Below are 15,391 nucleotides of genomic sequence, written 5' to 3' on the forward strand. Positions count from 1 at the left end.
CATCAATTTCTTAAGATTAATCAAAACATCAATTTCTTAAGATTAATCAAAACATCAATTTCTTAAGATTAATCAAAACATCAATTTCTTAAGATTAATCAAAACATCAATTTCTTAAGATTAATCAAAACATCAATTTCTTAAGATTAATCAAAACATCAATTTCTTAAGATTAATCAAAACATCAATGTCTTAAGATTAATCAAAACATCAATGTCTTAAGATGTTTTGAATTTTAAACAACACCTGCATCTGATGGGTTCCCTGGAATCTTCTCACATCGACTTTGATGATTGCATTATTAGTATATAAAGACTACAACCGATTCAAGCATTCCAGTGACCAAGGCCACTTTGCCAATTTGTTGCCATAGTGATCAACAAATGGAAACTATTTACAGGAAATTTGAAAATGCATATCATAAACAGGTTTGCCCAGCATCCCATTAGTTTGTTCCATTTTGTATCCTGTCAGTGTTTTATCTGATGGAACAGTTCCAACCGGCCCAGGGGAAAGGCATTCCAGCCAAGATTACAGACAACTTCTAAGAATCCCTAATTGTCTATAAATAAACCTAATAGAAACATGGCCAATTTATTTACTGAAATATTGTTAGTCAATCGTTAGAAGTCCTATCATTTGCAGGTAAGACTGGTCTGATCAAAAATAACTTCAAACAGAACAATGTAAGAATGCATGCACACCTACCATTTGCAGGTTAAACTGATCTGATCATTACACCTTCAAACGGACTACACTGTATTACATTGTGCACCTGCCATTGGTAGGCTAGGCTGACACGATCATAGATATTCAAATGTAGATATGACTAATGTGCTATTGGAGTGGTATTAAAATTAAAACTGTTGTTAGCAACCACCTTTACATAAAGACCACCTTTCTATAATGACCATCTTTCTATAAAGACTACCTTTCATAACCGACCACCTTTCTATAATGACCATCTTTCTATAAAGACTACCTTTCTATAACGACCACCTTTCTATAAAGGCGACCTTCTTTAGAAGGCCACTTTCTTTGGTCCACTTTCTTTGGGTTCTAAATGGTGTATTTCAATACTGATTAATCTGGCCACCGTATTCGCTGTAATTAGTGTCCTTCCCCTATATGCATCCGAGGTCCATCTACTGGTGAAGTTTAAGTTATATAAACACCTCCTCACATCATATGAAGTTTTACAAATGTGTGATGCTTATAACAATGATATGGCATCACATATTACATGAACTTATGAGTCTTAAACATGTGAACACAACATAATAATACGTATCAATTAAAGAAAGAAGGCATATGCATGTTTACAGTAAAATATTAATGTGCTGTGAATACGGAAAGGGTTAAAATAAAGCTGACTTATTTTAGATGTTTTTCGTCCACAACTTTTATATTTTTTACCTAACAAGCACCCCCTTTTCTGAAAATTTTTAGGGCGACATATACATTATAATACTGTCAACAATTGTTCCAAATAATGTTAAAATCAGACTGTATAATAGACAGCTAGAATCTGAAGGCTTCAATCATACAGATTTTACAGTAAATATCCTGTAATATGTTATATAATATATGGCTAGTACTACAACATCGTCATGTTTCCCAATTGTTTTTTTCATTCAATATTCCGTTTTCATAATTTTTTACTGATTATAGAAACATATTTTAATGTGCATTTATTGAATATTTTAACTTTGTCACTATAATCATATATCTGGTGTCAATCTTTAAAACTGCAAGGGAATATGGAAGATCAAATTTTTGGGCAGATTCTAATATATTGCCTAAAAGAGGTATGAAAAGTATGCTAAAATACAAGGTAACTTTAAATCCACATGATAGATCAACGTCACATGATATGTCACATGGTATGTCACATGATCAATCACAGAAACACTTACATATCTACCTTCGCTCTGGGAACACCCACATGTTGCTTTTATCAAACTGGGATCCGACCGTCCACGATTCATGTAATCAAATTCATTCATCCATGTCCTTCTACAAGTCATTATAGGTGGTCTCCCTTGAGTGGTCTTCTCCTGAACTTTTTTATTTAGCGATTCATTCAATGAACTGGATCGGCGGAAATCTTGACCATTGGTCAAATTTAATGGAGCTGACCATGATCGTCCACAACTACTTAATAGAGGAGGTCGCTTATCCATGATTATCTCCCCTCAGATGGATTATCTCTCCTGAATCAATAGATTATCTCCCTTGTTGAGTTATCTCCCCTTGTGTGAAATATATATCCATTACATTATGCAACACGACCAATAGCTAGGCCTACTCCTGACAGGATAGATTAGATGAGAATTTCAAGTACAAAATATGATCACAAACTCCTCCATAAAGAAATAATCACCATGTGCAGCAGTTGAATGTCTATTTTCTGTTTGTTCCATTAGAATTGATACATACAGTTATCATTCATAAGAAATTGCCATGAAAATGTATAAATAACACAATCTTCACTGCAACATTTGATGTCTTTTGTTTGACAATCGAGGCCTGAATATACTTCATATGTAACACAATGTTTACTGCAAACTTCAATAATGTTTTCCTGGTATCTAGTACAGATCTATGATTTCCTGGGTAGAACAGATATACACAGGAACATACAGTCAGCGGGATACTGAGTCACACCGTAGAGGTCTGAATCTCAAACATGTAAGTAACAGAGTTATAAAGATTTCAAATGTCATATCAAAACTGGTATCACACTGCTTCAGGGAAGACAAAGATGTCAGCAGTAACTCAAGGCTGTTTGGATGATGCATATGGATTCATAGTTTCTGAATATTAAACAAATCTCTGTCAAAATTCAGAATTTACATCAAGCATATCTCTGTGGATGTGTATGCTATGTGAAAATCTTCAAGTGTGCTAAAAAGACAACCGTTTAAATATTCATCGCAAGATAACAACAACTTGAAGTCATTATCAGAACTGAAATCTGTATTTCCTGTCTAATCGCGTAAGAAAGTCGAAGGTAAAAATTGTCACGAAAATAACAAATGAACTATTGAGATTGGCTATGTGAGCTTACCACGTAACAGTATTACATTAAATGATGAAAACCCAATGTAAATGTAAATTTCAACTCCTCGAAGACTTCTACAGGAATGAGATACACAAATTAACAGATGCAATAAGCACCGGTTTTAACCCTAGAAGAAGCATTCCTATACAACTTTCATCCCTATAGATTTCATTCTTGTTACATACAAAAATTTCACCGAATCCCTGGTGTGTCAAATCCTATATATATACACAGCATAACCACTGACTTGATAAAGCAAGAAAAACAGACGATTATTTGAGAGAATGTACAAGTTTCTTAATGAAATTGGAGAATAATCAGAGATGGAAATCTTGCCTAAAATTTTAAGAGTTTTGTTATTTAAATTTTTTACTTATAAATCAAGACTAATAACTGTTATTGAAATCCCACATAAAAAGTATAGCACAGCACTGAACATCAATGAGAAGGGCTTAGAATAGCAAAACTTTCACAGGAATAGTCTTATCTAAACATCAACTTCAACTATAATAATTTAAAGGAAATCAAACCTTTCAGCTTTACTAAATAATAAATATATTTAAGCTTCTAAGAATTTATAAAATAATATATATTTCATCTACTTTAGTCCTCTATCATACATCATATGATAAGAACTAGTATATTCCGTCTTTGCATATTACAGAGTTAGCTCCCTTGCGGGTAGGTATTGATTGTTCCGTCAGTATTTTGTGAGCGCAATTCACGTCGTTTTCTCCGAAAAGTATGACGTTACGCTCGCAAACACATGACACCACAATTGATACCTACCCGCAAGAGCAGATAACTCTGTACTATGCAAATACAGAATATATAAATAGCCAATTGTCTTATCCAATTGTTTCACATTATCTACCTTCTTGTGTATCAATAAAAAATATTTATGTTTATTGACATTCAATTATTTCGAAATGAAATATCTCATTTCAATTTAACGCATCAGTAAAGATGACGTTTTCCTTAAAAGAATTTTTCAGCGATATCAAAGAGCCGGTACATCTCTTAGAGTCTTTTAAAACTAAAACTATCATAATGTGAACTGCCATAATGCTTTAGTTTCAGTTAGACCTTCCTATCTCTCAGACACATATTACATTTTTTTATATTTAAAAGCTGAGCTGATTCATGTTTTTAACTCATTCACCCCTGAAGACACATTTAGACTCTTCTAAATCAAAGATTAGGCCGGGCCGGTCCACTATGAAATTTCAGGGGTTAAATCCTTTAATAATTTCTGGTGTCCTTTTTTTAATATTCTTAACAATGACATCATTCCTCACTTTTTCGCACTAAACAGATAATCCACATAGATGATGTATACAAAGACACAAGCGTTACAATTAAAGTAAACACATGTATAATCCAGTTGAAGCACTTCTATATAAGATCTGTGTAGAATCCCCTGAAATCTTCCACTATGACGAATATATCTCATAATTCCCTGAGCATTACACTGAAATCCTGACATCCACAAATCTGACATTTCTTCACATAATCTTTGAAGATAAAGATGTTTGTAAAAACAGAATTACTCCACATGAAAACCATTTCCATTGTAAATCCATAAGAGGCAAAATCTCAGTAATCTGAATAAAATTAGTAAATACCAAAAATAGCATTAGTACACTAACTGCACTGAAATCTAATAACTCCTGACTTTAAAACACAATGAATCCCATGATTCCACTTCACAAAAGATAGAAAATGGAATTAAAGCCGATGTCTGTTGTGTAGTGAAACTCCCAAGAAGGAACGGAATAATTAATAGTTACCTAGGCTCCATAGACAAAAACAATAGATTGTTCAATTAAACTTAGTTACCTATACGGTCTACAAATTTTTGAAAACAATTCCTTGTACAATTAAATTTAGTTACCTACGCTTTACAAATAAAAACAATTGCCTGTACAATTAAACTCACTTGACGATGAAGGAAGGAAGGAAGCGTAGTACTTGAGATCTGTAGATAAAATACTGCATGTTCATGTAGGTCCTATCAATACACATGGCAGTGGAAAGTGTACAGTAAGCATGGTAAAGAATGAAATTTATATGTAATATTTGCCTATTATAATCACAGTGAAACACTTAGATGACTACCTACAACCTGTGTATAAAGACCACCTGACCCCCAGTTTCATGAACACTCCTTAACTTTAAGGAATTTCTTAAGATAAAATTCCCCATAGGAAAGTATTACAGAAATTAAGGAAACAATCTTAAGTTAAGGAGCTTTCCTTAAAATCTGTAATGCTTTCCTATGGGGATTTAAAGTTATTAAGACCACTTATCTAGGGCCTCAAACAACCAATTTCAATATAATTCACTGTGTAGATCACTTGGCTATAAAGACCATTTTCCCTATGTCTCTAAGGTGCAGGACTCTATAGACAGGTTTATATCTGTATTTGTGAGAATTGCTGTAAAATCTCAATCAATGATACGTTAAGGACAACCTCCTTTATAATCATCAATTTTATATCTATATGTTAAGCTTTTGCTTCCCTGGAATATTAGCTATCATTGATATTAACAGGGACCTAGGTCCCTAGGGGCCAGATGTGACACTTAAAAACCCTGCAAGACTCCCACACCAGCTATCAGACAGATATCACTAGGGACCTAGGTCCCTAGGGACCAGATTGAACCCTAAAACCCTTCCAGACTCTTGCACTAGCTATCAGGTATATTACTAGGGACCTAAGTCCTTAGGGACCAGATTGAACCCTAAAACCCTTCCAGACTCCTGCACTAGCTATCAGGTATAAGGGACCTAGGTCCCAAGAGGCCACATTGAACCTTTAAAAGCCCTGCTGGCCTTACATCATCCAGACTAGTTTACAGTCATGTACCTGTATCATCTATAAAGGAAACTATTTCTATAAATTAATGCCACATTATACAAGCAGATGCTGTTCCATTTTAGTACAAATAGTGTGACCTTGTGGATGTCATAGAACTGACGTTAGTCTTTGAAGGTCAAAACTTTACACTTGAATTATTTTAAGACAGTAATACTGTGTGTATTCTGTACAGTTGTTAATGCAGATTACTCCAATTCAATCACATTGTTCAATATCTGCTTCAGCCTTGGATAATGTATTATCCAAATTACTTCCAAGAGGTTAATTCACACAATTTTCTCAATAAACAAAGGGATTATCACAACTTTGTGCGCTTTAAGCTTCTTAGTAGATCAAACTTTTAGATATCAATCCATACCATTTTGTAAAGAAAAGTATTACAATATTATTACTGGACAGATAAATACGTTATAGCACTATAAATTCATGGTTTTCTATATGGGACACTACTCTCAACCTGTTACATTTGGTACCATTTACTACTCCAAGTGGAAATAGGGGTGGGCTTCCTTGAAGAGAGAACAGTTCACAATCAGAAAAGTTTACAAATTTATCCAAAAGCCAAAGAGGCCCTGAATTCCTTGAGAAGTTTTCACCCAGAGCTGCCAATTCATAACTCTACTCCATTCAACCATGAAAACAGAGACATGGAGCTGTGATTGTTGTAACCTCCCTTCGGTGGCATGCATTCACCTGGCATTGTCATTTTATCCTGCAACTGTCTCACATACTGACGGATAACTACTCCAGATAAACTTATGCTTTATTCGTCAATACAAAATGCTTTGTTCCACATATGACAGATGTCATTCTTATGATATTGAAAATCACATTTGGCGAAGTGGTCTTTTTCTTAGCTCATGGCAAAGGTATCTCGGCTTTCCTAAGTCTCGCACCAAAATAAACCTTGTATTGTAAGATACTAACTGTGCATTCCCTATGTAGCTAACATTTAGCACAGATTTCTAACACTGATTACACTGCTTTTACATCTAGTCATGAAGTGGAACTGTGTATATTGAAGTCATTGAATGGAAAATATCTTCAAAATATCTAGATTTCAATGTAACCAAAGAGAAAGACAATAGATGTGTGTGAACAGGGATTATATTTAATTTCATATACAGCAATACTTCAATATATAACCAATTTCAAATTAAATGGGTCCCACTGTAATATGTAGATTTTCAGAAATCAAAATGGCGTGGGTGAAGTATAAATACAGCCGATTAGTCCCACGTACCAGAGATTGTGACGTCATATTTTGATGTGACATCACAATCAACAGAAAGTAGAACTAATCGAAGGTAAATCATACCTTACCTACACTGTTTTGGTATCTTGAAATAGACGTTTTGGAGTAAGTTAAAAGTGACCTTCCCCTTTACTAGATCCTTAACACTTTTATAATTATCTTGATTTAACATTCCTAGCAACACAACCTTTAGAATCCACAAAAATAATCAAACTCAAATGATCAACGACATAGATTGCATAATTTTGCGTCAATTTGTTGAAACCACAAAAAAAACAAATACCAAAAATCACCATTGCTGTTTATCAAAACACAATAAATTAGAAAGTGAACACAGCCTCAGACGATGATAATAGCTAATCAATACCGAAAATTGAATATATAGCTCTAATGGCCATTTGGTCGGAATATATCTATCAATTTGTCCAAACTCTGCCACATAAATGCCTAACGTAACATCCCTGAACACGATTCCTCCTCGTATGGCGTCTGTACGGCGCCGTTTGTCCCTGCCAAAATGCCACTAGAGTTTCACAATATATATAAGCATTAATTCATTGTCTAGTATGATGCTTGTGTTTATTCAATAGAGTTCCTGTCCAAACATCAATATGTCTGACAGTTTGATCTCCAGGGAAGGACGTCTCAAAACTAAATAATTGGGGTGTTTCTCAAAAGCAGATGTAATTGTACATCCAATAGTGCTTTGGCTTGTGAAGTAGCAATGATACACTTTAGCTCTATTAATTTGAGAAATCTCAAAATGAATTCAACAATCCAGCTGTGATCAGTGTTTAAAGTGTCTGATAATTTAACCACAAATATGTATAAGCTATAATATCTGTAAGTTCATTATGCATGTACGGTATAACTTGTCAAAACTAATTAACTGGGGGGATATCTCAAAAACAAATCAATAAAACTGGCCCTTGTTTAATCTGGATCCCTGTGTAATCGTATGGAATTTCTCTTCTGAAACTCTTTTTACTCTTTGAGCTAGCCAAACCAAACACTAAAACACTACCACACAAACCGGACACATCCTTAAATGACCACAGCTATCAAAAGATGTGAAACACTAGCACACAAACTGGACACGTCCTTAAATGATCACAGCTATCAAAAGATGTGAAACACTACCACACAAACCGGGCACATCCTTAAATGACCACAGCTATCAAAAGATGTGAAACACTACCACACAAACCTGACACATCCTTAAATGACCACAGCTATCAAAAGATGTGAAACACTACCACACAAACCGGACACATCCTTAAATGACCACAGCTATCAAAAGATGTGAAACACTACCACACAAACCTGGCACATCCTTAAATGACCATAGCTATCAAAAGATGAGAAATACTAGCACACAAACCGGACACATCCTTAAATGACCATAGCTATCAAAAGATGTGAAACACTACCACACAAACCGGACACATCCTTAAATGACCACAGCTATCAAAAGATGTGAAACACTACCACACAAACTGGGCACATCATTAAATGACCATAGCTATCAAAATATGTGAAACACTACCACACAAACCAGACACATCCTTAAATGACCATATATATATAGCTATCAAAAGATGTGAAACACTACCACTCAAACCGTACACATCCTTAAATGACCATAGCTATCAAAAGATGTGAAACACTACCACACAAACCGAAAACATCCTTAAATGACCATAGCTATCAAAAGATGTGAAACACTTAAACAACACAAACCGGACACATCCTTAAATGACCATAGCTATCAAAAGATGTGAAACACTACCACACAAACCGGACACATCCTTAAATGACCATAGCTATCAAAAGATGTGAAACACTACCACACAAACCGGACACATCCTTAAATGACCACAGCTATCAAAAGATGTGAAACACTACCACACAAACCGGACACATCCTTAAATGACCATAGCTATCAAAAGATGTGAAACACTACCACACAAACCGGGCACATCCTTAAATGACCATAGCTATCAAAAGATGTGAAACACTACCACACAAACCAGACACATCCTTAAATGACCATAGCTATCAAAAGATGGGACACTACCACACTAACCAGGGCATCCTTAAATGACCATAGCTATCAAAAGATGGGACACTACCACACTAACCAGGGCATCCTTAAATGACCATAGCTATCATAAGATGTGAAACACTACCACACAAACCAGACACATCCTTAAATGACCACAGCTATCAAAAGATGTGAAACACTACCACACTAACCAGGGCATCCTTAAATGACCACAGCTATCAAAAGATGTGAAACACTACCACACTAACCAGGGCATCCTTAAATGACCACAGCTATCAAAAGATGTGAAACACTACCACACAAACCAGACACATCCTTAAATGACCACAGCCATCAAAAGATGTGAAACACTAGCACACAAACCGGGCACATCCTTAAATGACCATAGCTATCAAAAGATGCGAAACACTACCACACAAACCAGACACATCCTTAAATGACCACAGCCATCAAAAGATGTGAAACACTAGCACACAAACTGGACACGTCCTTAAATGACCATAGCTATCTAAAGATGTGAAACACTACCACACAAACCGGGCACATCCTTAAATGACCATAGCGATCAAAAGATGTGAAACACTACCACAAAAACCGGGCACATCCTTAAATGACCACAGCTATCAGAGGTGTGAAACACTACCACACAAACCGGGCACATCCTTAAATGACCATAGCTATCAAAAGATGTGAAACACTAGCACACAAACCAGACACATCCTTAAATGACCACAGCTATCAAAATATGTGAAACACTACCACACAAACCAGACACATCCTTAAATGACCACAGCCATCAAAAGATGTGAAACACTACAACACAAACTGGACACATCCTTAAATGACCATAGCTATCAAAAGATGTGAAACACTACCACACAATCCTGACACATCCTTAAATGACCATAGCTATCAAAAGATGTGAAACACAAACAAAACCAAATCAATAAAACCATCATACTGAAGTTTTTCTGGCAGACAAGTCTTTTGTAGCAGTAAACCAGGACTGGCGAGATTCCAAATTTCTTCATGAATATTCAACAAGTGACAACAATAAAAGTATAATTCCTTAAATCTAAATGACGGCTATTGAATGGCCATTATAGAGAGGAACGCTAAATGACGGCTATTGAATGGCCATTATAGAGAGGAAAGCTAAATGACGGCTATTGAATGGCCATTATAGAGAGGAAAGCTAAATGACGGCTATTGAATGGCCATTATAGAGAGGAAAGCTAAATGACGGCTATTGAATGGCCATTATAGAGAGGAAAGCTAAATGACGGCTATTGAATGGTCATTATAGAGAGGAAAGCTAAATGGAGGTAAGGTGATGGTGGGGGCTCAGTATAATAGGCATTATTAATATACCTCTACTTTATTTACGCTATAAAAAAATTTCCGATTTCCCTCGAACTTGCCTATTTCCCTTGGCTCTACCTCGGGAAATAGACAAGTCTCGGGAAACCAGAAACTTGCTATATCCCTCAACCCAATACTTTAACTGTATACTATACAGACAGAAGGAGAGGGAAGGTAAGGATGGGGGTGGTTTAGTACAATAGGGCTGAGTCTGTCAATACTGTAAAGGGATTTCTCAGCCCTAGTGTAAAGATTATGATAGGTTCATTTAGCATTCTATTAATCCATGTCTATATAAAAACACTGAATTTATGAAAACTATATAGTTAACTGTTATCCAGAAGTTGAGTTCTATAACACAAGTAAGCATCCCCTTTGATTTATGTCCAGGTGTACTGTTATTATGGTGTCTACTGTACACATAATGATTTACGTCCTGGGCCGTTATTATGTTGTCTACTGTACACATAATGATTTATGTCCTGGGCTGTTATTATGTTGTCTACTGTACACATAATGATTTATGTCCTGGGCTGTTATTATGTTGTCTACTGTACACATAATGATTTACGTCCTGGGCTGTTATTATGGTGTCTACTGTACACATATTGATTTACGTCCTGGACTGTTATTATGTTGTCTACTGTACACATAATGATTTACGTCCTGGAATGTTATTATGTTGTCTACTGTACACATAATGATTTACGTCCTGGGCTGTTATTATGTTGTCTACTGTACACATATTGATTTATGTCCTGGGCTGTTATTATGTTAACTACTGTACACATAATGATTTATGTCCTGGGCCGTTATTATGTTGTCTACTGTACACATAATGATTTATGTCCTGGGCTGTTATTATGTTGTCTACTATACATATAATGATTTATGTCCTGGGCCGTTATTATGTTGTCTACTAAACACATAATGATTTATGTCCTGGGCCGTTATTATGTTGTCTACTGTACACATAATGATTTATGTCCTGGACTGTTATTATGTTGTCTACTGTACACATAATGATTTACGTCATGGGCTGTTATTATGTTGTCTACTGTACACATAATGATTTATGTCCTGGGCTGTTATTATGTTGTCTATTGTACACATAATGATTTATGTCCTGGGCTGTTATTATGTTGTCTACTGTACACATAATGATTTACGTCCTGGACTGTTATTATGTTGTCTACTGTACACATAATGATTTATGTCCTGGACTGTAATTATGTTGTCTACTGTACACATAATGATTTACGTCCTGGACTGTTATTATGTTGTCTACTGTACACATAATGATTTACGTCCTGGGCTGTTATTATGTTGTCTTCTGTACACATAATGATTTACATCCTGGGCTGTTATTATGTTGTCTACTGTACACATAATGATTTACGTCCTGGAATGTTATTATGTTGTCTACTGTACACATAATGATTTATGTCCTGGGCTGTTATTATGTTGTCTACTGTACACATAATCATTTACGTCATGGGCTGTTATTATGTTGTCTACTGTACACATAATGATTTATGTCCTGGGCCGTTATTATGTTGTCTACTGTACACATAATGATTTATGTCCTGGACTGTTATTATGTTGTCTACTGTACACATAATGATTTATGTCCTGGGCTGTTATTATGTTGTCTACTGTACACATAATGATTTATGTCCTGGGCTGTTATTATGTTGTCTACTGTACACATAATGATTTATGTCCTGGGCCATTATTATGTTGTCTACTGTACACATAATGATTTATGTCCTGGGCTGTTATTATGTTGTCTACTGTACACATAATGATTTACGTCCTGGGCTGTTATTATGTTGTCTACTGTACACATAATGATTTACGTCCTGGGCCGTTATTATGTTGTCTACTGTACACATAATGATTTACGTCCTGGGCTGTTATTATGTTGTCTACTGTACACATAATGATTTACGTCCTGGGCTGTTATTATGTTGTCTACTGTACACATAATGATTTACATCCTGGGTCGTTATTATGTTGTCTACTGTACACATAATGATTTATGTCCTGGGCTGTTATTATGTTGTCTACTGTACACATAATGATTTATGTCCTGGGCTGTTATTATGTTGTCTACTGTACACATAATGATTTATGTCCTGGGCTGTTATTATGTTGTCTACTGTACACATAATGATTTATGTCCTGGGCTGTTATTATGTTGTCTACTGTACACATAATGATTTACGTCCTGGGCTGTTATTATGTTGTCTACTGTACACATAATGATTTATGTCCTGGGCTGTTATTATGTTGTCTACTGTACATATAATGATTTATGTCCTGGGCTGTTATTATGTTGTCTACTGTACACATAATGATTTATGTCCTGGGCTGTTATTATGTTGTCTACTGTACACATAATGATTTACATCCTGGGCTGTTATTATGTTGTCTACTGTACACATAATGATTTACATCCTGGGCTGTTATTATGTTGTCTACTGTACACATAATGATTTACATCCTGGGCTGTTATTATGTTGTCTACTGTACACATAATGATTTATGTCCTGGGCTGTTATTATGTTGTCTACTGTACACATAATGATTTATGTCCTGGGCTGTTATTATGTTGTCTACTGTACACATAATGATTTATGTCCTGGGCTGTTATTATGTTGTCTACTGTACACATAATGATTTACATCCTGGGTCGTTATTATGTTGTCTACTGTACACATAATGATTTATGTCCTGGGCTGTTATTATGTTGTCTACTGTACACATAATGATTTACGTCCTGGACTGTTATTATGTTGTCTACTGTACACATAATGATTTACATCCTGGGCTGTTATTATGTTGTCTACTGTACACATAATGATTTATGTCCTGGGCTGTTATTATGTTGTCTACTGTACACATAATGATTTACATCCTGGACTGTTATTATGTTGTCTACTGTACACATAATGATTTACATCCTGGGTCGTTATTATGTTGTCTACTGTACACATAATGATTTATGTCCTGGGCTGTTATTATGTTGTCTACTGTACACATAATGATTTACGTCCTGGACTGTTATTATGTTGTCTACTGTACACATAATGATTTACATCCTGGGCTGTTATTATGTTGTCTACTGTACACATAATGATTTATGTCCTGGGCTGTTATTATGTTGTCTACTGTACACATAATGATTTATGTCCTGGACTGTTATTATGTTGTCTACTGTACACTTAATGATTTATGTCCAGGACTGTTATTATGTTGTCTACTGTACACATAATGATTTATGTCCTGGGCTGTTATTATGTTGTCTACTGTACACATAATGATTTATGTCCTGGGCTGTTATTATGTTGTCTACTGTACACATAATGATTTACGTCCTGGACTGTTATTATGTTGTCTACTGTACACATAATGATTTACGTCCTGGGCTGTTATTATGTTGTCTACTGTACATATAAATTTTTATGTCCTGGGCTGTTATTATGTTGTCTACTGTACATATAATGATTTATGTCCTGGGCTGTTATTATGTTGTCTACTGTACATATAATGATTTATGTCCTGGGCTGTTATTATGTTGTCTACTGTACATATAATGATTTATATCCTGGGCTGTTATTATGTTGTCTACTGTACATATAATGATTTATGTCCTGGGCTGTTATTATGTTGTCTACTGTACATATAATGATTTATGTCCTGGGCTGTTATTATGTTGTCTACTGTACACATAATGATTTATGTCCAGGGCTGTTATTATGTTGTCTACTGTACACATAATGATTTACGTCCTGGGCTGTTATTATGTTGTCTACTGTACACATAATGATTTACGTCCGGGGCCATTATTATGTTGTCTACTGTACACATAATGATTTATGTCCTGGGCTGTTATTATGTTGTCTACTGTACACATAATGATTTATATCCTGGGCTGTTATTATGTTGTCTACTGTACACATAATGATTTATGTCCTGGGCTGTTATTATGTTGTCTACTGTACATATAATGATTTATGTCCTGGGCTGTTATTATGTTGTCTACTGTACACATAATGATTTATGTCCTGGGCTGTTATTATGTTGTCTACTGTACATATAATGATTTATGTCCTGGGCTGTTATTATGTTGTCTACTGTACACATAATGATTTATGTCCTGGGCTGTTATTATGTTGTCTACTGTACACATAATGATTTATGTCCAGGGCTGTTATTATGTTGTCTACTGTACACATAATGATTTATGTCCTGGGCTGTTATTATGTTGTCTACTGTACACATAATGATTTATGTCCTGGGCTGTTATTATGTTGTCTACTGTACACATAATGATTTATGTCCAGGGCTGTTATTATGTTGTCTACTGTACACATAATGATTTACGTCCTGGACTGTTATTATGTTGTCTACTGTACACATAATGATTTATGTCCTGGGCTGTTATTATGTTGTCTACTGTACACATAATGATTTACGTCCTGGGCTGTTATTATGTTGTCTACTGTACACATAATGATTTATGTCCTGGGCTGTTATTATGTTGTCTACTGTACACATAATGATTTATGTCCTGGGCTGTTATTATGTTGTCTACTGTACAAAAAACGTTTTACGTCCTGGGCTGTTATTATGTTGTCTACTATACACATAATGATTTACGTCCTGGGCTGTTATTATGTTGTCTACTGTACACATAATGATTTATGTCCTGGGCTGTTATTATGTTGTCTACTGTACACATAATGATTTATGTCCTG

The 15,391-nt window shown here is 35.2% G+C and overlaps 1 protein-coding gene across 3 annotated transcripts in view; it reads right to left on the reverse strand.

Moving 5' to 3' along the window:
- The window catches only part of LOC138306523 (colorectal mutant cancer protein-like), a 70,600-nt gene that overhangs the window by 23,600 nt on the left and 31,609 nt on the right, over positions 1-15,391 (reverse strand). The window contains exon 1 of one of the 3 annotated variants that reach the window (XM_069246979.1): positions 1,917-3,827. The exons of the other annotated variants lie outside the window; for them this stretch is intronic. Within the exon in view, the coding sequence (XP_069103080.1) occupies positions 1,917-2,183 (267 nt within the window). The 5' untranslated portion in view covers positions 2,184-3,827. Of the gene's footprint in view, positions 1-1,916; positions 3,828-15,391 lie in introns of those variants that run through there. 3 annotated transcript variants of the gene reach the window in all.

This window comes from Argopecten irradians, chromosome 13, assembly GCF_041381155.1.
Source record: "Argopecten irradians isolate NY chromosome 13, Ai_NY, whole genome shotgun sequence".
In the NCBI taxonomy this organism is placed as follows: domain Eukaryota; kingdom Metazoa; phylum Mollusca; class Bivalvia; order Pectinida; family Pectinidae; genus Argopecten; species Argopecten irradians.